Consider the following 24,165-nt stretch of genomic DNA (forward strand, 5'->3'; position numbering starts at 1 on the left):
GCGAGCTTTCTGCCAGCTTGTCATTCACAAACATTTTCTTTGGTAAAGAAACTTATCTGCCCCTCCTGAGTTTGACTGATTTAGGATGGCATGATGCCCAGTTAAACTTGAATTTCAGATAAGTAATGCATAAGTTTTTTTTAGTATAAGTATGTCCTGAATATAGCTTAGGACATACTTATACTAAAACAGTATTTATTTATCTGAAATTCAAATTTAACTGAGTGTCCTATATGTTATCTGGCAGCTCTAGCCCCTCCTGATATATCCTCATTTTGTTAAGAAAGGACAGGGTTTTGACTAAATCATTAAGACTGTCTCTCAGGGAAGGGAAACAAGATGGCCCTTCTGGGTCTCTCCACCACTCATGCTCATCTTGTTTAAGCCTCCATCTCAAAGTGTCTCCTCATGGACCCCTTTGCTCTCTGCCCTGTCCTTCATGAGCTCTGGACACCTTGCCTGTCTGTCTTACCCACTCACTGTTGTCTTTGTCATGTTGCTTGATCCAGCCTCTCCAGCCTTGCCCTCAGTATCTCTTCTGAACTCCAGCTTGCCTTTGATCTGGGTACATACCTTGCCCAGTCTGGCCATGCCCAGGACTCTCCACTCCAGGATCAAAGTCACAGTACATTCAAGACATCAGTGCATTCCAGACCTCAGCTGGGGTCACAGCAGAAACACTAACTTGGACCCTTCACTCTTCCATCCTCTCTACCCATTATGTGTGAGTTACACGAATAGATTCAAAATCATTGCCAGGGTTGAAACTGGGCAGCTCTCTGATCCACGAGGCTGTTTTCAAGTGGTTGCTGAATAAAAGGATTTAGAAATATATTCTCAATTGACAAAGGGTAAAAAGTGGCTACATTTAGTTTGTCAATAAAATTCTGGTGATTATTCCAGGAAAGAAACAAAGGAAATCTTATGTTAAGCTACCTGGTGAAATATTTTGCAATTCTTTCTATTCCCTTTGAGATTTTGCAGGTACAAAACATACATAAACCACATGGTCTATGGAAAACTAAATGAGATGCTGTCTGTGGGATCAGTTGGTTCATTTATGGTTACAGCATCTTATTTTTTTTTCCGATTTATTGAGATGTAACTGACAAAATTGTAAAATATTTAAAGTATATAATGTGATGATTTGATACACAGATACACTGTGAAAAGATTTCCCCCATTGAATTAATTAACATCCATCACCTCACATATTTACCTTTTTTTTCTCTTTTGGTGAGAACATTTAAGTTCTACTCTCAGCAAATTTCAATTATAAGATAGTCATCAGGTCATACATTACATCCTCAGACCTTATTTATCTTATAGGTAAAAGTTTGTACCTGTTTACCAACTTCTCGCTATTTCCTCCACCCCCAGGCCCTGGCAACCACATTTCTACTCTGTTTCTATGAGTTCAACCTTTAAAAAAATTTTTTCTTTAGATTTTACATATGAGTGATACCATGCAGTATTTGTCTTTGGCTTATTTCACTTAGCATAATGCCCTCCAGGTGCATCCATGTTGTTGTTTTAAGGCTGAATAATATTCCATCGTGTATATACACCACATTTGCTTGACTCATTCATCCATCAACGGATGCTTCCATTGTTTCCACACCTTGGCTACTATGACTAATGCTGTAATAAATATGGGAGTACAGATATCTCTTTGAGATAATGGTTTCATTTCCTTTGGATATATGTCCAGAAGTGGGATTGCTGGATCATATGATAGTTCTATTTTTAATTTCTTGAGGAGCCTCCATGCTATTTTGCATAGTGGCCGTACCAGTTTGCATTCCCACCAGCAGCACACAAGGGTTCCCTTTTCTCCACATCCTCTCCAGAATTTATCTCTTGTCTTTTTTGAGAATAGCTATCCCAACAGGTGTGAGGTGGTATCTCATTGTGGTTTTGATTTGCATTTCCCTGATGATTAGTGATGTTGAGCACCTCTTCATGTCCCATTGGTCATTTGTCTGTTGTTGGAAAAATGTCTATTCAGGTCCTTTGCCAGTTTTTTAATTGGGTTATTTGGTTTTGTGCTGAATTGTATGAGTTCCTTGTATATTTTGGATATGAACCTCTTATCAGATATGTGGTTTACAAATACTGTCTCCCATTTTGTAGGTTGCTTTTTCATTTTGTTAATGGTTTCCTTTATGTGCAAAAGCTTTTTAGTTTGATGTAGTCCCACTTGTTTATTTTTGCTTTTGGTGCCAAATCCAAAAAACCATTGCCAAGACCAGCTTCAAGGAGCTTACCCCCATGTTTTCTTTTAGGAGTTTTACGGTTTCAGGTCTTATGTTCAAGTCTTTAAATCGTTTTGAGTTAATTTTTGCGTATAGTGTAAGATAGGGGTCCAGTTTCATTCTTTTGTGTGTGGCAGTCCGATTTTCCCAAGACTATTCATTGAAGAGACTATCCTTTCCCCATTGTATATTCTTGACTCCATTGTAAATTAATTGACCATATATGCATGGGTTTATTTCTGTGCTCTCTATTCTGTTCCATTGATCTATAGGTCTGTTTTTATGTCAATACCACACTGTTTTGATTACTAGCTTTGTAAGACAGTTTGAAATTAGGAAGTGTGATGCCCCCAGCTTTGTTCTTCTTTCTCAAGATTGCTTTTGCTATTTGAGGTCTTTTATGGTTCCTTACAAATTTTAGAATCATTTTTTCTATTTCTGTGGAAAATGCTGTTGAAATCTTGATAGGGAATTTATTGAATCTGTACATTGCTTTGGATAGTATTCACATTTTAACAGTATTAATTCTTCTAATCCATGAGCGCAGAGAGTATCCTTCCACTTATTTGCGTCTTCAATTTTTTTCATTAATCTTATGTTTTCAGTGCACTGAGATCTTTTCTCTCCTTGGTTAAATTTATTCCTGAGTATTTTATTCTTTTTGATGGTATTGTGAATGGGATTGTTTTCCTAATTTCTCTTTCTGGTAGGTCATTTTTGTTGTATAGAAACACAATTGATTTTCATATATTGATTTTGTATCCTGCAACTTTACTGAATTTGTTTATCAGTTCTAACAGTTTTTTGGTGGAGTCTTTAGGATTTTTTATATATAAAATCATATCACCTGTGAATAGACAATTTTGCTTCTTCCTTTCCAATTTGGATGCCTTTTATTACTTTTTTTTCTTGCCTAATTGCTCTGGCCAGAACTTTTACTATTAGGTTGAATGGAAATGGTGAGAGTGGGCATCCTTGTTCCTGATCTTCGAGGAAAAGATTTCAGCTTTTTACGGTTGAATATGATGTTAGCTGTGAGCTTGTCCCATATGGCTTTTACTGTGTTGAGGTAAATCCTTTTATACCCAGTTTGTTGAGAGTTTTTATCATGAAAGGATGTTGAATTTTGCCAAACGCTTTTCTGCATCTATTGAGAGAATTATACGAAATTTGCCCTTTCATTTTGTTAATGTGGTGTATCATATTGATTTGCAGTTGTTGAAGGATTTTGCATCCTTGGAATAAATCCCACTTGATCATGGTGTATGATCCCTTAAATGTATTGTCGAATTCAGTTTGCTGGTATTTTGTGGAGGATTTTCGCATATGTGTTCATTGGAGATATTGACCTGTAATTTTCTTTTCTTGTAGTGTCCTTGTCTGGCTTTGGTATCAGGATAATGCTGACCTTGAAAAAATGAGTTTGGAAGTGTTCCTTCCTCTTCGACTTTTTGGAAGAGTTTAAAAAGGATTGGTATTAGTTCTTCTTTAAATGTTTGGTAGAATTCACTAGTGAAGCAATTGGGTCCTGGACATTTATTTGTTGGGAGCTTTTTGATTACTGATTCCCTCTCCTTACTAGTAATTGGTCTGTCCAGATTTTTTCATGATTCAGTCTTGATAGGTTGTATGTTTCTAGGAATTTATCGGTTTCTTCTAGGTTGTCAAGTTTGTTGGCATACTCTTGTTCATAGTGGTCTCTTCTGTGGTGTGGCTACAACATTTTAGAGGAGACAAAGCATTGATTGATTTTGAGCATTGGTCCAGAGGTAAAAGTGGGATCAGTCGATCAATTAGTACATCAATATAGCACCACTGCCTTGTGAGAACATCAGTAAAAAAAAAAAAACAAAACTGTCCTCTCAGAAATATAGTGAAGACACGCAAAGCAATGAGCAAACAATACAGTATCATATGTAGTGCAATTAAGCTGTTCATGTGCAGTCACGGTGATAAGCAAATTCAGAGGCTGGAAAGGGAGCAGAGGTCCTGGCTGGGAGAAGCAGAGGAGGAGTAAAGGAGAAGGCGTTCCCTGAAATTCCATCTCGATGACTGAAAAAGTGTTGAGTTCCAGGGAACAGAAGATGTGCCCTCCTCCTGTCTTCCAAAGGCCCTTCCCCAATCTGGGAGGTGCTTAGGAGGAAGCCAGGGTAGGGAACTGCTTTGCCATTGTCCCTAGCTTGGGCTCTCACTGGAAGGTTTCTTGGTAGGGCCTGGGGAAGGGCAAGGTAGCACATCTCTCTGAGGTGGCTGCCCTTCCAGCCCAGGGTGAAGCAGTTTCCAGGGGACCCTGCTTTTCAGTTCCTCGGCACAAGTAACACAGAAAGCAAGGCAGGCCAAACTACATTTAGAGGTCAACAAAGGAATAAACTCAGACTTTACTAAACGTGATTTCAGTGCAAGATCACCAGAGGCAGCTGTGCGGCCTCCCAGGCCTCCACTGTAGATGCCACAACACATCACACCATTCACTCAGCCTGTGGGTGAAGTGTGTGATTTAGGATAGAGCCGGGGAATAAGAGACACTGTGGTGTAGTGGAAAGAGCATGAATTTGCATGTGTGTGTGTGTGTTTTAAATCTACTTTATTGAGGAATAACATGATGCACTCATTTTCAGTGTATAATCTAATGATATTTGACAAACTTAACCCCACCACAATCAAGATATAAAACAGTCCCATCGCCCAAAAGTTGCCTCCCTCATGCCCTTTTGCACTCCATACCCCCAGCGCAGGGAACCCACTCATCTGCTTTCTGTCACTATAGATCTGCTTTGTCTTTTCTAGAATTTCATATAAATGGAGTCACAGAGGACCCGCTCTTTGATATTTGGCTTCTTTAATGTTTTTGAGATCCATCCGTGTTGGTGAGGATCAGTAGTTCATCCTGTTTCATTGCTGAGTAGTATTCCATTGTGTGGATACGCTACAATCGTTGATCCCATTCACCTGTTGGTGGACAGGTGGGTAGGTTCCAGTGTTGGACTATTATGAACAAAACTGCTATCAACATTTTTGTACAAGTCTTTGTGTAGATGTATGGTTCATTTCTTTTGGGCAATTACAGGAGTGTATTGTTGGGTCATATGGTAAGGGTACATTTAACTTTAGGAAAAACTGTCAAACTGCTTTCCCGGGTGGCTGTGCTATTTTTTTGTATGCCCATCAGCCGTGTCTGGGGTTTCCAATTCTTCCATATCCTTGGCAACATTTTTTGTCATTAGTCTTTTTAATTTGAAGAGCACAGGTTTTGAAGTCAGACGTTTCAAATTCTAGTTCTGCCACTTGATATCCCCTAACTTTGGATAAGTCATCTGATCTTAGAGTCCAGCTTCCAGTCTCATTTAAAAAATGAGAATGATATCTTCTTGAAGTGGTTGTGAGGATCAAAATATTAAAAGGTAAAGCATCTGGCTTTGACCACATGATTTATGCAAAACTTGGGATCCAGGCAAAGGAGAGGGAAAGAAGTTTGGGAGAGGGGAGTTAATTAACATGTGCCTCAATTTTTAACGTGTGCCTGAATCATTTGGGGTGGGGATGAGGCAGTGGGGTGATAATACTGGAAAAAAATTTAGCTGGAGAGTTAGTTGAAATGCAAATTGCTGTCTGTGTGCATCCCTGGTAATTCTGACTCGGAAGATGTGGAGTGGGGCCCAGTAAGACGCACTTTTTGCAGTTTCTCCAGGTGATTCTGACGTCAGTGGAACTTGGAGTGTATTTGTGCATATTCTCAAGAATGCTGTAGAAGGTATCTAATCACGCCATGCCTCTACTTAAAAAAAAATCCTTCCCTACTAAGTATAAGATACCATCAAATGCATCCTGGACTAAGTCCAACTCCTTAGCATGGCTTCCAAGTTTCTTCACAATTTCCCAGACTCAGATACTAAGGAGGCTAATACTAGGAGACATTGTTTCTCACCAAGGAAATTAAAAAAAAAAAACTCCCATTCTCTTAAGAAAACACGGCACACATTAATGTGACACATGCACATCCTATGTCCTTAATAGAAACCAGTTTCGCATCCTGTTCCTTCTGATCAGTTCTGGATATCTCCACATTCCCCAAACATTTCACCATTTATCCCATGATGCTGTGTTGTGACAGATGCCATGACCTCTGCCCGCATTGCTCTGTCTCCCTCCCGTTGGAATTCCACCCTGCTTTCTAAGCTCACTCAAAGGTCCCATCACCTCTAGTGTGAAGTCTTCCGGAGCATCTCCTCGTTAGGTCTCAGGTGGGTCCTCGTATGCCCCTGTATCATAGCATTCACTACGTTCATTTATGTATCTGTTTCTCTATGTAGCTCAGTAGTTCTCACTGTTCATGTCCGCTAACCAGGACAAATAACAGAACTCCCCACCCCGCATGGGACACTCCGTGGTCATGCCCCATTCAGCAGGAGTCCAGAGACCAGGTTTAACATTGGACCATTCTCTCACTTAGGAAAGCACCTCCAGTGGCAGGAGTGTTAGAATGATGGATTGTAGTGATAACTGTGGTACTTTGATAAATTGCTGCCTGGGACACAACACATTTCAGTTGAGGACCCATCCCCAAAGTAATGTATGTAGGATGATCCATTAAAATGTCAGGAGAAAGTATTAAAATTTCTGCGTATATGCATTTTTAACCTAAAAATAAGGAAGCCATTAGCATTCCTAATATCTTATTTGTGGATTGACCCTGGCACTCTCACTCAAGTGTCACATGTCACATACTGTACGGGTGGTTTCCCGAGGATGGTAGGGTGGACCTGGCAGAGAGAGGCTGAAAGTGGCCCTTTGCTCAATCCTTCACTTTCAGTGAATGTGCTGTGATGACTGTCCTCCCAGGTCACAGAGTTAGCAAGGAACAGAACCAGAATTGAAATCTGACACCAAATTGTGAGACAAGTTAAAGCAACAAGAATAGCAGAGCTGACAGCCTTCTGACAGTAAGGGCTTTTCATAGCCACGTCATGTAATAAAAGCAATGATGCTCTAATCAGAGCTGACAAGAAGAGAAAACATTGAATTTATCAAGAAGTCGATATTGAACATGGATTTATACGCACCACTCCCTAGTACTAATAAACCCTCCATAAGTGCATATGGTGCATTCAGATATGCGCTAGTGAAAGGAAGTCATATGGATTAGCAAGACGTTTAAAAACTAAGCATTCAGTACATGTCCACAAACCACTACACTTTCAAAATCAATGTTTGAAATCATGGGGCTCTGAATCCAACACCTCACAAAATTCACTAAACTTAATGATAGATAGTTAGAGGTATTTTTTTTTTCTTTTTTTTAGTTCTTTTACCAGCAGAGGCAAAGAGCCACATGCCATGATGGCTAAAATAAAACAAAGGAAGCCACACAGCACAAAAAAAATAGGTACTTGTTTGTGTACACTGTTGGAAGATGCAGAGAAAACATTGCCAAGTGTTATAACAAATTATGAAGCATTGGGAAATCTGGATAAAATATAGAGTAAAAAACACATCTTAGCCTATGTCATTTCTTGGATTGTTTCAATGATGAAATATACACACAGTTGCCATGTGTGTACCATTAAAAAAAGAAAAATGTACCAGTGCAGATTTATTTTCAACAGAAAATTACTTCTTTAATAAAAACAATGCTTTGAAAAATCGTGGAAGTGTGCTCACTAACAGAGTTACTGCTCTAACTGGAATTAGATTTCTCGCTAAGGATACAAATATCTGAAATTCTTTCATGCTATCACTTATTGGCAAGCTATTGTGGCAAAGCCAGGCATGCACAAAATGAGACAGGATATCATCAATGTGGCAACTGTAACAAAAACAAGACTTTTAAGTATAATACAATCCTCACAACATTTTTGTAATAAGATGGGGAGTCACCATGAAAGTGTTGTAAGAGCCATCAAGCTTGAAGAAGAACTATGCATTTTTTAAATCAATAGACATCTGTTTCAAACTTGCTGACCTTTTCTATGATGACAATTGGCTGTCAGTATGTCACCTAGCAAATATTTTAGAAAAAAAAATAAACTCACTTCATGGAAAAGGAGAGGAAGCAATTGGTTTTTGAAGGTAACTTGTGGCGTGTGGTGTGCAAAGGAGCTTTTTAAAAACAAAGGTGGGGATGGGAGTTGATTTTGAAAACTGATGTTTGGACATGTTGCTACCGTTACGTGATTCTGCAGCTGATAATGACGAGCTTCATCTATAGAAACTCTCATATCTCTGTACATTTTTTTAAAAACTAGAAGGCAAACTTTTAAAACCTGTTTTTAAAATTTGAAGAGTATCAGTGGGGTTTGAACCCATTTGTGAAAAATGGGACACTTTCCATTTAGTTTGCTAAAGATGAAAAAGATTGCTATTAACCAGAAGAGTATTTAATGAGTGCTATTTAAACAAGAATATTTGCATAATTGAATGAGAATCATGATTGAGTCAGCACAGCCAACAAGGTACTTCTTCCATTTGGAGCTCATGCATCCTTGTGAGGAATCTTTTTTCAGCTGTGAGAATCTTTGAAAGCAAGTTTAGAAATAAAATTAACCTAAAGTGAGACCTTTAAATAGTTGTATCACAAAGCTTTAAATCAAGATTTTTAAAAGTAGTGAAACATAATCAAAATTCTCTCCTCCCTCCAAATATTACTACAGTCATGCGACGCCTAAGGATGTTTCAGTCAAAGCCGAACCTCATATACAAGGGCAGTCCCATGAGATTAGTACCATATGGCCCAGGCGTGTAGTAGGCTCTACCATCCAGGTTTGTGTACATGCACTCTATGACGTTCGCACAATGAGGAAATCACTGCATTTCTCAGAATGTAACCCTGCCATTAAGTGATGCATGGCTGTATTTTAGCAAGAGCATAATGTTTATTTCATCATCCTGTTCTTTAAAAATTTTCTTTTCTTGAATGTTTTACGATTTATATAATACAGTAATGTACGTAATTTATAAATATTTCTGTATTGGGGTGCACTTCTAACATTTTTTGCAGGTACACAATCAAAAAATTGTGACAATCGCTACAGCAGTCTGTAAAACCCTTGGCGGTGACCTGTGTCTTCCACATCGATGTTTGCTCATGGACTGCCCAGGACATGTGAAATGAGGCTCTGTTCTGTAGGCTGCCCGGCTGATAGACTGAATAAATGAAGATACCTATTGGTAAAAGTGTTTCTGTCATAGGAAGAGCATAAATATCAACTTAGGGAAAAAAAGACAACAAATAATTGCTTGGCAGAGCGACAAAAGCAATCTAATAGAGTATGAAAACTGAGGAGGCTCCTATCAATAACACTAATAGTATCTAAATTTCCGGAGCGTTTGCTCTGTGCCAGGCATCGCTTTGTGCTTTACACCCAGGCTCTCCCCGAATTCTCACAGCCACCATATGAGATAAAGTGCCAGCCCTGGGGCTGGTTTCACAGTCACCTGTGCTGCCTTCTAGAAGGAGGGCTGCCCTGGGGACCAGTCAGGAAACTGCGGCGTTTCTCTGTCTCCCCAGGGCATTCCGGACCCAAAGAGATCCAGATCCTGGGCCCTGCTGTGTGAAATGAGTTACAAAAATAGAAGAGAAAGGTCGAAATTGAGCCTCCGTGTAAAATCACATTATCATTGATCTGGTGGTCACAGGAGATATGCTCTAAGCTATTTTTCCAGCAAGTGGAAAAAACCAAGCTGCCCTGTGGCCTCCCTTTGCGCAGGGCATCTCATGCCTGGGGCACCTTCCTCTCTAGGGGGTTGGTATCCCTTGGCCTCCTACTTTCCTGTCCCCACAGACGGGGACAGGGGTGTGGTGTGCTTGTCCCTCTGGTTCTGAGAGCGCAGAGCACTAAATGGTCTGGGCAGGGCCAGCTCTGTGGGCGTGTGACCTGTGAGTCACACAGAGCCCACGCTCAGAGGAGCCTATGCTTGGTTTAATGCCCTGCTGTCACTGTCTTAAAATTCTCAATTTTTCAACAAGGGGCCTCGTATTTTAATTTTGCACTGGACTTAATGCAACTGGTTCCGCATCTTGGTCAGGATGGGGTAGCCCTGGCTTGCGGGACTCGTCCAGCTGAACTGTGGTGGACCCAGGTCCATTTCAACCTTTGAAATCAAGTGTAGAACTCAACTGAAAAACAGACTTTGTTGTATTCCAGAGTCCCCGGCAGAAAGGGCAGAGACAGCAGCTGCCTCCCAGGTGATCCAGGGGCTAGGTGGTGAGAGCCTGCCCTCCTTTGTATCCTGGACCCTGAGATGTTCCCCAAGTTTAGGGCCCACTCAAGATGACAGCACCCGGAAGGAGATCGCACCGTCAGTCTCTTTCCTAGGCCTTTTGGGATATCAGTAAAGACAGACAACTCAAAACTGAATTTAATGCTCAGAAAAGAATAGTCAGGCATGCCCTGTGGCCACCCTGTTCGCCTCTGAGTGTGGGACCCAGGGCTGCTGCCTCGGTTGTTCTGTCCAAGGGAGGGGTCTCCCCTTAGGTACCAGTATGAGGTAGAAGCCGAGTGATTCTGAGCCTTTGCTAGAAGGCTGATAATTTTCTCTGAGACCGAGGTTGAAAACGTGTGGAGAACCAGAGGAGGCGACACGGTGCAGAGGGCAGGACTCACGGACAAGCTTTCTACACAGATGAGATAATTACAGCTCCCATTTATCAAGCCCCTCCTCTGCCAGACCCTTTCCATACGTTTTCTCATTTAATCTGCCAACAGTCTTTTAAGGTAGACATTATCCCTGTTTTATTACAGTTGAAGAAATAGGATCATTCATAAGAATTCAGGATTAGAATTCCTTTGCTGCTGTCTGATCCTCAACTCGCCTACATCCTGTTCAGTGTGGATTCTTCAATCACTGAGCCTGACTGTGCCGGAGACTTGAACTGATCACGAAGAATGACGTTCAAATGACTGGAACACGGACCGTGTGGAATGCGTTTAGGCGAAGCCTCTATTTCTTCTCCTCCTCACTTTTATGTGCCTGCTCCCCCAGCACTACGTGCAAGCATCCTGACGGCAGCGTGTTGTTGCTGGATGGTGCAGCCAGGGCCCAGTAGGGGTGGACTTGGGGCCTCTCCAGGAGGGCACATGTTCCCTTGGCGTACTGTAGTGCTAGCTGCCAGAACAGTGGATCAAGCTTATAGTGACAAGTCTTTGGACATCGCACAGAGATACGGGGGTGCACACTTGAGTGGTCTCCTTTTGCTGAAGCCTGGTGAGCCCTTGCTGCTACCTAACAGCGCCCTGTTGCTAGGGAGCTGGGCCCAAATTGGCCTGCTCCTGGGAGCCTGGTTCCAGGCCAGCCGGATCTGAGGCCTGCTTGGGAACAGCTTTTCCACCCTGGCCAGGAAAGCAGAGCTTTTCCTGGGCATATCCTCAGGTGTCAGAGCCTAAGAGCGCCCCCTCCAACTGGTCTCTGAATAAATAAGCAACTTCATTTATGGTTCTTGTATAAAACATCTTCCTCGATTCTTTCAACTTAAAACAATAGGATGAAGGGGCTGCCCAGTGGCTGAGTGGTTGGGTTTTCATGCTCTGCTTTGGTGGCCCAGGGTTTTGCCAGTTTGGATCCTGGGCCTGGACATGGCACCACTCACCAAGCCATGCTGAGGTGGCATCCCACATGAAATAGAGGAAGACTGGCACAAATGTTAGCTCAGTGACAATCTTCCTCAAGCGAAAAAGAGGAGGATTGGCAATAGGTGTTAGCTCAGGGCCAATCTTCCCCACCAAAAAAAAAAAAAGCTGAACTCTTGGATTTAACAGGTTATCTTTGTTGTGACACTGTGGTAAGCCAGGAACACAAGCTGGGATGTGGTGGTTCTTTAGGACATGTGTGATTCAGTCACTATGTTTTTTGGTCCATAGGAGGAAGTGGGAGTAGGTATGCTGTTCCTATCATACAGAAAGAGAAATTGAAGCCCAGAAGAACACTGGGACTGGACCTCAATCCTCTGGGGACTCTCTCCTATTTTTACAAAGAGAGATAAGATGATGAGCTTTCATGAGAGGAAGGCAGGCAGTCTTCATCCATACGTTACTGCCCAACTCCCAAACCTCTCTCTGCACCTCTCCACTTCCCTGACAGTCTGGACTCCATCTCAACTTTTCACGGGAGAGAAAACAACCCGCTTTCGTAGGTGCAGTATTTTAGAGTTAGAGCATTTTTATATACGTTTCTTGTTTTCCAGCAGTGCCATGAAGGAGGCGAGATGGATGCTCTGATTCCAGTTTTACAGATGAGGTGTCTGAGAGACTGGGGTTCCGGCTGCTGGTGGGTTTTGCTCTGAAGGCCACATTCAAATGCTCTATCCTGTTCTTTGTCATCCCAAGCTTTGGGAACAGAGAGGTACTTAGAATGTAGGTAATGGATTCCTTTTGGTTTATTGAGGTGAAATTCACATGACATACAATTAGCCTTTTTAAAGTGAACAATTCAGTGGCATTTAGAGCATTCTCAATGTTGTGCAACCACTGCTTCTATTTTCAAAACTTTTCATCACGCTCTCCCTGAGTTTTTGTGCAGAATAAAAGAATCTGTAAGACATCGGCCCAGGGCCTGGCTCCTGGCAGGGGCTGAATGACTGCAGCCTGTGTTATCAGACTCTCTCTGGGTTTCTCTCAGAAACCTGGCAACATAGAAGGAGGAATTCTTTCCTAAATTCAGCACCTTGAGGAGACCAGGTTGAGGATATGTGAAGTATTCACGTCCCAATTCTTTTTTTGACATTTCAAAATAGCTCTCTTCCAGGAAACTTTTCCCAAGAAATTCCTCTTATTCTCAAACAATCAGACACAGTGACCCACCGATGCCCCAGTACTGAATTACACTCTGTCGTGGAGCTTCTTGTTTTTTGAAGGAGTTTGTCTTTTCAGCCAGGCTGTGACACGTGCAGCCTTGGAGGTACCACTGACTCAACGTTGTCGTGGGTACAAAACAGGTGCATAACAGGTATGTGTTGGATTATACTGAGTGCTGGCCAGCCAGGTCCGTAATTCCAGCCGCCACCTGGTGACCAGTGTTTTGCCCGTGTTTAAAATAGTAGGTTTGGTGACTGCAGGTATGCTCATTGGGTGCTGGGCTGGGGCCTGCCAGGCGCCGGTCTGGGCTCTGGTTGGCCATCACTTGGGCAGCTCTGGCTGAGCCAGAACCTGAAAGGCTCCAGCTCCCGCACCTGCGCTGGACAACAGATGCAAGGCGAGAGCTTCGACCAGGTTGACCCAAGAATAGAATGACTTTGGCCTTTATTTAAATTCGCTAATTACAGGAGCATAGGCCCCAGGCTCCAAGAAGTCGTGACTGTCCCTTTGGCTTCCTACATCACCCAGTGTCGAAGCAAGTGCTCTTCGTGTGGTGTCCAGGGGTGGCTGTGGTGGAGCGCTGGTGAGGAACATGGCTAGGAAATTTAGGATGAGCACCTGTACACGGCTGGAAGCCTAGAGGCCCATACTGTTCAGGCTCATTGGCAGATTTTCCCTCTGGCGACCTCGTATGGCTCTCCACACCATGACTGTGCCAACGCCAACTGCGAGGCCACCTCCTGCTGCTACTGGCACGGCCCAGGAGATCACCTGGGGGCCTGCTTCAGCCTGGTCTTGGAGTAGCCCGCTGTTCCTCAGGGTGTAGAGGTAAGGGCTCTCCTGTGGAGGAGGAGAGGTCAGGGGTTAAGGGCTTCTGAAAACCATTCATCTGCCCACCTTAGGCTGGCTTGGTCCCCATCCCAGGAACGGTACATTTTCACATTTCACAGTTCATCCCTGTGTGTAAAGCTCCTTCCTCTACGCTGTGCCCAGACTTGCCGAGTGAGGGTGGGTATCTAGAGTGGTCAACACCCAGCTATACCCTCCTTTGGGTTTCTCTCCAGCATCTCCTTTCTTATCAATCTGACTTTGAAAGATTGGGAACTGATAGGTGACCAGCAGACAAGACTCCTGGGAGCTGCCAGGGCCCCCACCTATGTTTCCTTTGGGCCACCAATGGACAGCTATTCACATCCTCCTGCCCCAGGAGGGCTGGGGGAGCAGGCAAGGTCAGTGTGGAAGGACAGCTGGTTCTGTAGGAGATTAGAGAACTCAAGTGGAAAGGACCAGGAGAGGAGGCATCTGGGCCTGCCTCCCAGGATTCTTCCCTTCCTCTCAGGGAACATTAACAGAGTGTCGGCTGTGTGGACCCCTGTGCTAGGAGCTGTGACAGTACCTGCGGGTCAGACATAACATGTCTCATTGTCCAGCCAGAAGATAAGATGCGCTCAGAAACAATCGCATCACAAAGGAGCCTGGGTCAGTGTCTTATGAGAGGTGTAAACAGAAAAGAGAGACCAATGCAGGTGTGTGTCTGGGGGCGGGAACAGTAGCCCAGAGAGGGCAACATCAGGGCCTTGAAGGCTGTGAAGATTTTCCATTGTCGGAGCTGGGGGATGAGCTCCAGGAGGAGCAGATGGCAGAAGTAAAAGCACAGACACGGGCAATGGTGGGGCTTGTCTGGGAAGCTGCTCCATTTTCCGGGAGCAGAGCGTGTGTCTAAGGTGATAGAGGAAGGTGAGCCTCCCTCTGGACTCTTCAGGGAGCAGTGGGATCCAGGGAAATGTTTCAGGCAGCCTTGACAAGACTGGAGTCACTTTCCAGGGAGGCAGCTCCGCGTCTGGCCATGATTTTAGAAAGGATAGAGAAGAGAGAGAGGAGACCTGGGCAGCAAGTTAGGGGCTTTGTCAGTGGCCCAGGTAAGGGCAGTAAAGGCCTGGAAAATGGCAGTGGTAGAAAGGGAGGAAGAGGATTGCAGGCTCCTGGAGCAGACAAGGAGTCTTATTTCTCTTTGCCTCCCAACCCCCAGGTCCTACTAGTGTGCCCGGCATGGGAGAGCTCCCTGACGAGTGGTTAAGACAGAGGATGTGTCGGACCCCTCAGGGGTCATGGGTGACTCGGGTTCTGGCCAGTGCTCACTCATCTGCCTCCCCTGAGTGCTCTTCCCTGTCCACTCGGACCTGTTGCTTTCTCTTTCCCCTCACTCATGGCTGCCTACACCCTGAGGAGATGAGAAGTATCAGGGGCAATGAAGAGAGGTGACATCTGAGAATGGTGGCAGTGAATGAAGGTGCGTGATGATCAAGCCTCCCAGGCGACCTTATGCCTCCAGGTAGCTATGTTACACCTCCCCCTCCCAGGCATCTGTTCCACACTGGACAGGTGGGACCCTTACTCACAGGAGAGGGGCACTTGAGTTTGGTCCTGCTGTGGGTGAAGTTGTTGGCGGTTGTCTTATGGCCTACTGGTTCCAGCTGAAGAGAGAAAAAGGAAAGCTTGATTCCTTCCAAAGCTGGAGAGACCTCCCTGTTGGAGGAGATCTCCTACCAGATTCCCTCCCTTTGAAAGGTTGACACCAGCAAAGAGGCAAGACCCACAGCAGACACCAGCAGCCCTGGGGTGGGCGTTGGGCCTGACTTCTGACTCACTGAGTGACAGATCAGAGTCTTTCAGAGCAGGGTGGGGCCCTGAGTCTGTGTCCTGGATTTGTTGAGGAGGACACTGAGGCCCAGGAGAGAATGACCGGCCCAGAGGCCACAGCGAGTGTGTGGAAGGGCAGGGCCCAGAACCTCCATCTCCTGCTTCCCTTGTGGGTGGCTGGGACCACAGACACTTGCATTTTCAATTTTATAAAATGGTAAAACTTGTATTTACCAACTTCCCGAAGTGCGTGAGGATAGTCAATTTCAGGAAAACTTTGAAAACATATTGGTTACCATGACATTGTTACTACACTTGGCTTGTCAACCTTAAGAAATTGGAGTTTTCTCACTTGAGCTACTTTGTATGTTTTTCACATAGACAAAAAGGTTTACTTGAAACATTTCTGGGAGCAATTGTTGTTCAGAGAGGTTCTGCTTAATACTTTCGATCCTGGGGCCCTCTGAGAATGAGCTGGAAGCTGGTTCCCAATGATATTCTGGGAACCCAGGAACTAACTGGCACAGAGGAAGGTAATGATCATGTGGGTATGATGACAGCATCAGTTTCTCCCTTTCTACTGGTTCCTTGCTGTCAGCGCACAACCTACTCTATCTCCCAACCTTTAACTGCTCTCCCCTTCAGCCCACATCCCCTCTAGCTCCCTTTGCCCATTACTCCTAACTCTAGGAGGAGTTGTTTGTAGTTACTGTTTGCACTTCTCAACCTCTCATTCTAACGCCCATTCCAGTTTGTCTCCAGTCTCTGTCACTTGACTAAAGCTCTGGTCAGGGTCACCAATGACCTCCATATTTCCAGATCCAATGGTCACTTTTTTTGCTTGCTTGAGTTCGTCTTGCTTAACTTTTCAGCATCATTTGTCAAAGTGATTGCCCTCCTCAAAATACTCACTTCCCTTGGTTCCCTGGACACAGCACTCTTCTTGTTTCCCCCTCCCTCCCCACTCTCTCCTTCTCTGTCGCTGGAGTCACAAGATGGAATGAACGGCCTGGGGCTCGGGAGTTGGTCCTACTCTCCTTTCCACTCAGTCTTTCTCCAGGAGCTCTCATTAATCCCATGATTTTGAATACCACCTCTATGCTAACGACCCCCAGGTTTTTCCTATATCTCCATCCCTGACCTACTCTGAGCTCCAGACTCGCGTATTGAACAGCTTACTGGATACCTCTGGGTGGATGTGTGAAAGGCAGCTCACACTCACCACATCCAAAATAGAGCCTTTATCCCCCCCATCCCAAGCCTATTTCTCACTACCACCTCAATCATCCACCCAATTTACTCAACCCCAAACTAAGGAGTCATCCTTTATTCCTCTTTTACCTCGTCCATCAGCCAGTCTAAAACATATCCCAAACCTGACCACTTCTCTCCTTCTCCATGCCATCACCCTGGTCCCAGTCACCTTCATCTCTCACCTGGACTCCAGAAGCTCTTTCCAATTCCATCCTTGCTTCCTTCCTTCCATCTCCACACAGCAGCCAAAGGGGAAACCCGATCATATGGCTCCCCTTTGAAAGCCATCCAAGGACCTGGCGCCTGCTCTTGCCCACCTCTCTGACCTTGCTCACTTCCCTCCAGTCACACTGGCCTTTATGTTCCTGAGACACTTCAAGCTCATTCCTGACTCCAGGCCCACACAGGTCCTATTTCCTCTGCCTGGAACATTCTGGCCCTAGACCTCTGCATGCCTGGCAGCCTCTTGACATTCAGTTCTCAGTTCATGTGTCACTTCTTCAGTGAGGCCTCCTTCTCCCCCACCACTACTCTCTTTCACATCACCTGCTTTATTATTTTCTTTTTTTGGTGAGGAAGATTCGCTCTGAGCTAACATCCATTGCCTATCTTCCTCTTGTTTTGCTTGAGGAAGACTAGCCCTGAGCTAACATCCTTGCCAATCCTCCTCTACTCTGCATGTGGGATGCCTCCACAGCATGGCCAATGAGTGGGCTAGGTCCACACCTGGGATCTGAACCTGTGAACCTGGGCTGGCAAAGCGGAGTGTATGGAACCTTAACCATTTGGCCACGGGGTCAGCCCCTCTTTTATTGTTTTTAAGCCCTGAATGTGGTCAGAAATTACCTTGTTGATTTTTTTTTCCTGTCTTTTCTCTCCTAGACTAGAAGTCCCATGAGAGCACGGATGTCTTGTCCCTAGCACCTGGAACAGCACCCACCACATAGTGGTGCTCAAGGAATAGTTGAGTGAGTGGATGGATGAACCTCAGTCCTGGACGCCTGAATGGAGAAGCTCAGGGGGAGGGGCACGGAGCTAGCCACAGGAAGTGGAGTGGTTTTTCCTAGAACCCACCTTTCCTAAGGCAGACACGCCAACGATGTGGCAAATGACAAGACTAGGACAGGATGAATGCCAAGGGTTCGGGTGGGCCTCTAGCCTACTCTGGGGATTCAGAGAAGACGTCCTGTGGGAGCTGGCACCTTTGAGTGTTGAGGTGGATAAGAGTGAGCCAGGAGAGGAAGGTCGGAAGGGCAGTCCAAGATGAGAGGATGAGCAAGAGCAGATGCACAGAGGCATGAGACAGCACAGGCGGCGCAGGGAACTTCAGTCCTTACTAGATTTCCAAGCGCAAATCAGAGGGTGGTGGGAGCGGCTGCCAGAGAGGTTAACTAGGGCCAAGTTCCAGAAGGCCTGGCGTGCTGTGCTAAGGGGCCTCCCTTTCTTCTTCAGGGAAGGGCGGGCCTTGGGAGTTTGAAGGCAGGAGTGTGACTTGGTCAGATTTTCATTTATACAGACCACTGTGGTGAAGAGATCTAAGGCAGCGGTCTGCAAACCCTGAGCAATAATATCAGCTGGGGAGCTTTTACAAGTCCTGAACCCTGGTGCTACCCCAGACTAGGTCAGAATTTCTGGGGATGAGACTCAGGCACTGATGTTTCTGTTTTTTGTGTTGTTTTTTTTTAAGTAAACTTTTTATGGAAACTGATGTACATAGAGAAACAAGTACAAATCATAAATGAACAGCCGGTGGATTGTGATAACGTGAGCATACCCCTGTAACAACATCCAGACTGAGGAATAGAATATTACAGCACTCAGAAGCCCCCGGCTACCCTCTTCCTGTACAATCCACTCCCCAACTTGACTATTTATTAATTTGCTTAGTTTTGAAATTTATGTGTAACTTCATGTTGTTGAAGTTTGTTTATTCTCATTGCTGTAAGGTACTTCATTGTAAGAATGTGCCACAGTTTATTTATCCATTCTACTCTTGGTGGACATTCGGTGACTTTCCTGTTTGGGGATTATGAATAGTCTGCTATGAGAATTGTTGTATGTATCTTTTAGTGACCAGTGTGTACCTTTCCGTTGGGGATATATCAAGGAGCGGAATTCCTGGGTCACAGGGAATACATGTGTTCAGCTTTGGTGGCTATGCCAGAGTTTTTCAAAGTGATTGTAGGCACTAATTGTTTTTGAAAGTCCTTAGATGATTCTACGACACAGCCAGAGTTGAGAATTGCTATTCTAATGGCTGTCAACCTGGGGAGAGGGACACCAATCAGGATAATGTTGTCACCCAGCACCTGTTATGCAAATGTTAGCTGAGAGTGGGATTTTGACAGGAGGGAGTGAGCAAGCAGTGGAGGAATAGTTATCAGAAGAAGGAAGGAAGAATTTTATAAGAAGACAAAAGAAGAAAAAGGAAGAAAAAAAAATTCCCTAATGCTGCCGGTGTGTCTGGCTTTGGTTTTGCAAGTGTCTGGAGGAGGAGGCGTCATCTGTTTGCGGAGGAGGGGCAGAAGATGAAACGGTTTAAAGTGCGTCTGTTGCCGCGGTAGGGTACGCTGGGAGCGTCAGCCGAAGGCTGCAGACACTATGTCATGGGACTCTAATTATGAGACATGAATTCACTGGTTATATATGTGCTTCTCAGGGAGGGAGCGGGGAGGCAGGGTGCTGCTGTGACCAGACACTAGGGGGTTAGACCAGGGTTCTAACACCTGCTGTGACACTAACTGGCTGTGTGATCCTGGGCAAACTGCTTCATGTCTCTGTGTTTTAGTTACAGAGCATTCTGGCTAGATGACTTCTAAGATCTTTTCTAGTTCTAACGGCCTATTATTTTACGTCACTCTAGGGGTGAGATTCCAGTAAGACGATGATCCCAAAATTTGGCATGATGCAACAGCTTTATATCTGAGATGGTTCTGGATGAAAACACTGGACTACATAATTATTTCCCCAAATTAAATAGCATAGGATAAGACTCTCTTAGATGATTTGTTTTGTTTTGTTTTTGTTGTTGTCTTTAAATTCGGGGTATGGCTGAGACAACGGCTGGGGGAGCCACGGACAGTCTCGTAGTGTTACCGATACGGCTCCATGGCAGTGTTCACCTTTTATTTTCAGATCTAAACCCCTCCCACTTGCCTTTATGTATAAAAGCCTCTCACCTGGGTCAATGGGGAGAACTACTGAGTTACTTTGGGAGAGAAGGCCAGAATCACATTAGTTCATGCGGAAAGAGACCAACGGGCCCTGTTGTGTTCATGTCATCAATACGGCCGTCAAACCCCAGGAGACTCCTGGAAGATCCTGGCATTGAGGCAGGCTTGGAATGCCACTAGAAGGAAGATCATACCTGATGGAAACGCTGGGAGGGAAAGGTTAAGGGCTTAGCGTTCCTGGCCCTTCTTGGAATGGGTGGAGTCCCCTGAGGTCTCTGGGGACAAGTGGGACTGTGCACAGATACCCATTCTTTGGGGGGATTTTGAAAGGAATGAAGTCACATGACTCGGCTACTGAAGGACAACTGGACTTCAAAACAAAAATTTACAAAGGAAACAACTGCTCTCAAGAATTACGAAGTGCAAAATTTGATTTAAAAAATTACTGTGGAGGTTGGGTGGGAGGGAATGCAAAGATTTTGACTGGAATTCAGAGTCCCGGGCTGAGGGAATTTGACAAAACTTTTAGGAGTGGGCAGAATGTGATGTCAACAGGAGGAAACCACCAGAAAAACAAAAGTAGAAGAAGGCTGAGTCTGCAATTAAAGGGGCCAAGGATAAAACCTGCTTACATGCTGTTCTGGGACAAAGAGGTTGCTAGAGAGGAGGAGGTAGTGTAGCTAAGGAGAGAGTCAATATTGTGAGTCAGCCGAGTAAGATACCGGACACGCTGGATGAGTTGACAGATTGGGAATATTTGCACAGTGGTGGTTGGCAGAGACACAGCAGGCCTGAAACCGCAATAAAAGGAGCAGGAATGTAGGTTGTTTAGTCACCGTGGGAGAAATAAGGGAACACACAGGTTGGGGTGGGGACTGGTTACCTGCTGAGCCTAGATCAAGAGAAGGCATTGGATCAGAAAGGCATTTAGTTGCTCTCCGAAAGAGAATACAGCTATTGGGGTTACCGGTTGAGCTCTGCTCCAACGTAGCTGATTGTCCAGTCATAAAGGACAGAGGCGAGGCACAAGGCCAGGTGTCCTGTGTGTTCGTTTCATAAGGTCCCCTTTCCCCTCATCAGAAAGGACTGGAATAGGTGGCAGCCTGGGAAACAGGCTGGGTGGTTCTTTTCTTTTTGACGCTTAAAGAAATAATAGATGGGAAATTGTTGAAACTGGAGTAATGGGGCTGACATTTGTTGAATGCTAATTATTGTGCCGGGTACTATGCACACATTATCTCAATTTTCTGAGATCTGTGTCAATTTCATTGTTTTTACAGATGTTGATAGAGAGCGCCAGAGAGTTCATTTGCCCAAAGTTACGTAGTAAGGGACTGCAGCTGATGTTTTCATTTAGTTTATCTGATTAAAGTTATCCCCCACCGTATGGGGGTATTACCAAAAGAATTGAATCTGTCAGGGCAAATAAGTTGTGCTGTTATTTTGAGCTTTGGGGAGAAAGGAGCTATGTCAGCCAGTAGGTTTTTCTTTGTGGGAAATAATATCTTTGGGTTGGCTCCTTGGCCCTCAGGCACTCACCATGTTGTTCCACAGTGCGATGGCCATCTCAGCATGACCACGTTCTGAGAAGTGGAAACAGTCCTCCGAGAAGAAGGTGAGGTCAGTGTCTCCTCTCTGTGACCAAAGGCAAGGGGGTTATCTTCCTGGGCAAAGGGAATGGCTGCCTGGCCCCCACATCCCTGAAGATACCCTGGGCATTTCTCCATTTGTCCTTTCAACTCTGCTGCCCAACTGGCTTGGATATTGCAATTTTGGAATTTTTTTTTAAAACAGACATGAATTATAGCCAGCCGCAGTCCATCCTTTTCCTTCAGCATCCCTTCCCCAATAGTTGAAAAAGAATAATATTTTTAGGAAACTTTCCATTCTATCCCAATCCACCAAATGGCAGGGCCATGCCTGGGGAGCTTGGTCGCTGTCGGTTTTCTCCTTATCTTTCCAAATTCCAATCATACCACAAAATAAAAAGAGGAAAAGCAGAAAAAGCAACCCCTTGGGAGCCCTCTCAGAGAGAGAGGGTCAAAAAAAGCCCATGTAGAGAAGGAAATACATTGCCTAAGAATGACCTTTACACACGTGCCTCCCAGAACTGCCCACAGCTTACCTCGGTCAAGGGGACAAGAGTGTTCTGGAAGAAGGGCTGCACGACCACCGCGAAGTCCTCACGCTGCAGGTACTGGTGCTGGTAGGAGAACCTGGAGATGCCACTCTGGGGGTGAGGAGAGAGGCTGCTCAAACCTCTGGCAAGGCTGGACAGACAGCTTCTAGTCCTGCTGTTTTGGGGTGGATGTGCTAGGGCCAAACCACCCCAGACAAAGGCGACCTAAAGGGGCTACTCTAGTGCACACGTTTAGTCTGCACCCGTGCACGACACCACCCGGTTCCATTCTGACGTCTCTGTAAGACCAGACTGCTTGGGCCAAAGGCCGCCTCTGCTCCCACTGCACGAAGAGGTAAATTAGAACGCAGGGCTCCACTTCCAGCTCAAATGGGGAGCATCTCAACCTCAGCTCCCCTAAATGCCCATGAACTTGGGGATGAGTGTCTATGGTGGTTGGATTTACGGAGTCCCAAAATGCGGACCGTAAAAGGGATAGACAAGATGTTCTTATCCTCAAGGAGCTTATAATCAATCTGGGAAAATGAGACAAGATGTGAAAAATGTGAGAACCAGTGAAGCGCGGGAAGTTTAGTCGGGTGGAGCTTCTTAGAAGAGGGAAGACGACGTGCCCTGTGCATGAGATGGATAAGCTACAGAAGAGCTCAGGGTGAGCATGTCAAGGGAGGGGGCAGCAGGAGCAGAGATGGACCTGAGAAGGAGTGTGCTGGGGAAGCAGACATGGGAGGGTGAGGATAATTTGGGGTAGAGGTAAGTAGGGTGGGGCTAGGCCTTCTGTTCTGAAGGCTGGAGGGGACAAACTGGGCAGCGGACACTTCCCTCCCTCCACTGGGTGAGGGGGCATCTGGAACCATGGTTCTGCGGGACGGGTGGTGTCCACCACATGGAATCTACTCTGGGAACCAAGTCCTGCTCACCTGCTCACGCTGACCCTAGGCTGGGAGGTGGGGATTCTCCCAGCTTCCCCTCTGAGATTTCTCACTCGCCGCCCCCTCCCAGCCTTGGTGTTTGATACGCTTGGATAAATATTTCATGGGCAGTGATCTGTCTTTAGGGAGTGGCCTTCTTTCAGCTAAAGCCCTGCTCTGGGAGTAACGAGGACTCCCAGCTGGGACAGGAAGAAGAGGGGTGCAGGTTCACCTGGAAGTTCCAGTTCACTTTCTTCAGTTCTTGCATCTCTGAGGAGTTGTCCTGGGAGCGTCTGAGGCAAGTGCAGTTGCTCCTATGAGACAATGAATCCTATGTAGGGGCTCCCCGGGGCGGCCTAGCTCAGTGCCCCCAGGAGGCTGATCACCCCTCTTCCCATCCCCTGCCAGGCCTGGACCCAGTGCTGCCTGATGTGGGAGGGCGGTAAGACACAGGTGCCTCCACCACACAGCCTTGGGTGACTCTTGGACCCAGGTCACAGACTCATAACTCGGCATAATGTCCAACAGGTGCTTGTTGAGAGAAAAGGTGGAAGAGTTGGCGCCCGATGCCCAGGTCTCCTTGTGGACAGGCTGCCTATTCCCCTTCCCAAGCCAGTGGCTCCTGGAGTTTCTCCAGGGAAGGGATGGGAAGGGTGGAGTTTGGGGAAGGCTGCCACGATGGCCCAGTCTTTCCTCATGTTCCTAAGGCCTTCCCATCTCTACCTCCAGCTGCTTAGGACTCTCCCTCAGGGCTCCAGAGTGGAGAGTTTCTTGGCAAGCTGGGGAAGGTCAACCAGCGTGAGATACCCTGATAAGGTGGAATGCAAGACCGGCCGACTCTGCAGGAGCCATTTCTATTCCCCAGCCAGTGGCTGCTCCACCTGGGAACCAGGTTCCTAGCAGAATGGCAACCTCCTGGTCACCTTCCCAGCAAATCCATTAACTCCTCTGCCCGCTGCAGAATCTCCTCCCCCATAGCAGCCGCAGGAACTCTGGGTGACCCTCTGG

General features: G+C 45.6%; 1 protein-coding gene and 1 long non-coding RNA gene across 2 annotated transcripts in view; one reads left to right on the plus strand and one right to left on the minus strand.

Moving 5' to 3' along the window:
* Nucleotides 1-13,469: 13,469 nt before the first annotated feature.
* PLB1 (phospholipase B1) overlaps nucleotides 13,470-24,165 on the minus strand; it is a 127,238-nt gene continuing 116,542 nt past the window's right edge. Inside the window, exons 54-58 of the mRNA XM_046661319.1 lie at nucleotides 23,390-23,471; nucleotides 22,235-22,339; nucleotides 21,649-21,744; nucleotides 15,442-15,516; nucleotides 13,470-13,882 (exon numbers count right to left, since the gene is read on the minus strand). Coding sequence (XP_046517275.1) covers nucleotides 13,679-13,882; nucleotides 15,442-15,516; nucleotides 21,649-21,744; nucleotides 22,235-22,339; nucleotides 23,390-23,471 — 562 coding nt within the window. The 3' untranslated portion in view covers nucleotides 13,470-13,678. The remainder of the gene's footprint in view (nucleotides 13,883-15,441; nucleotides 15,517-21,648; nucleotides 21,745-22,234; nucleotides 22,340-23,389; nucleotides 23,472-24,165) is intronic.
* Nucleotides 14,925-17,884, plus strand: LOC124239418 (uncharacterized). The gene is made up of 3 exons (XR_006888626.1): nucleotides 14,925-15,332; nucleotides 16,064-16,215; nucleotides 17,819-17,884. It is a non-coding gene; the product is annotated as an uncharacterized LOC124239418 (long non-coding RNA).

This window comes from Equus quagga, chromosome 5, assembly GCF_021613505.1.
Source record: "Equus quagga isolate Etosha38 chromosome 5, UCLA_HA_Equagga_1.0, whole genome shotgun sequence".
In the NCBI taxonomy this organism is placed as follows: Eukaryota; Metazoa; Chordata; class Mammalia; order Perissodactyla; family Equidae; genus Equus; species Equus quagga.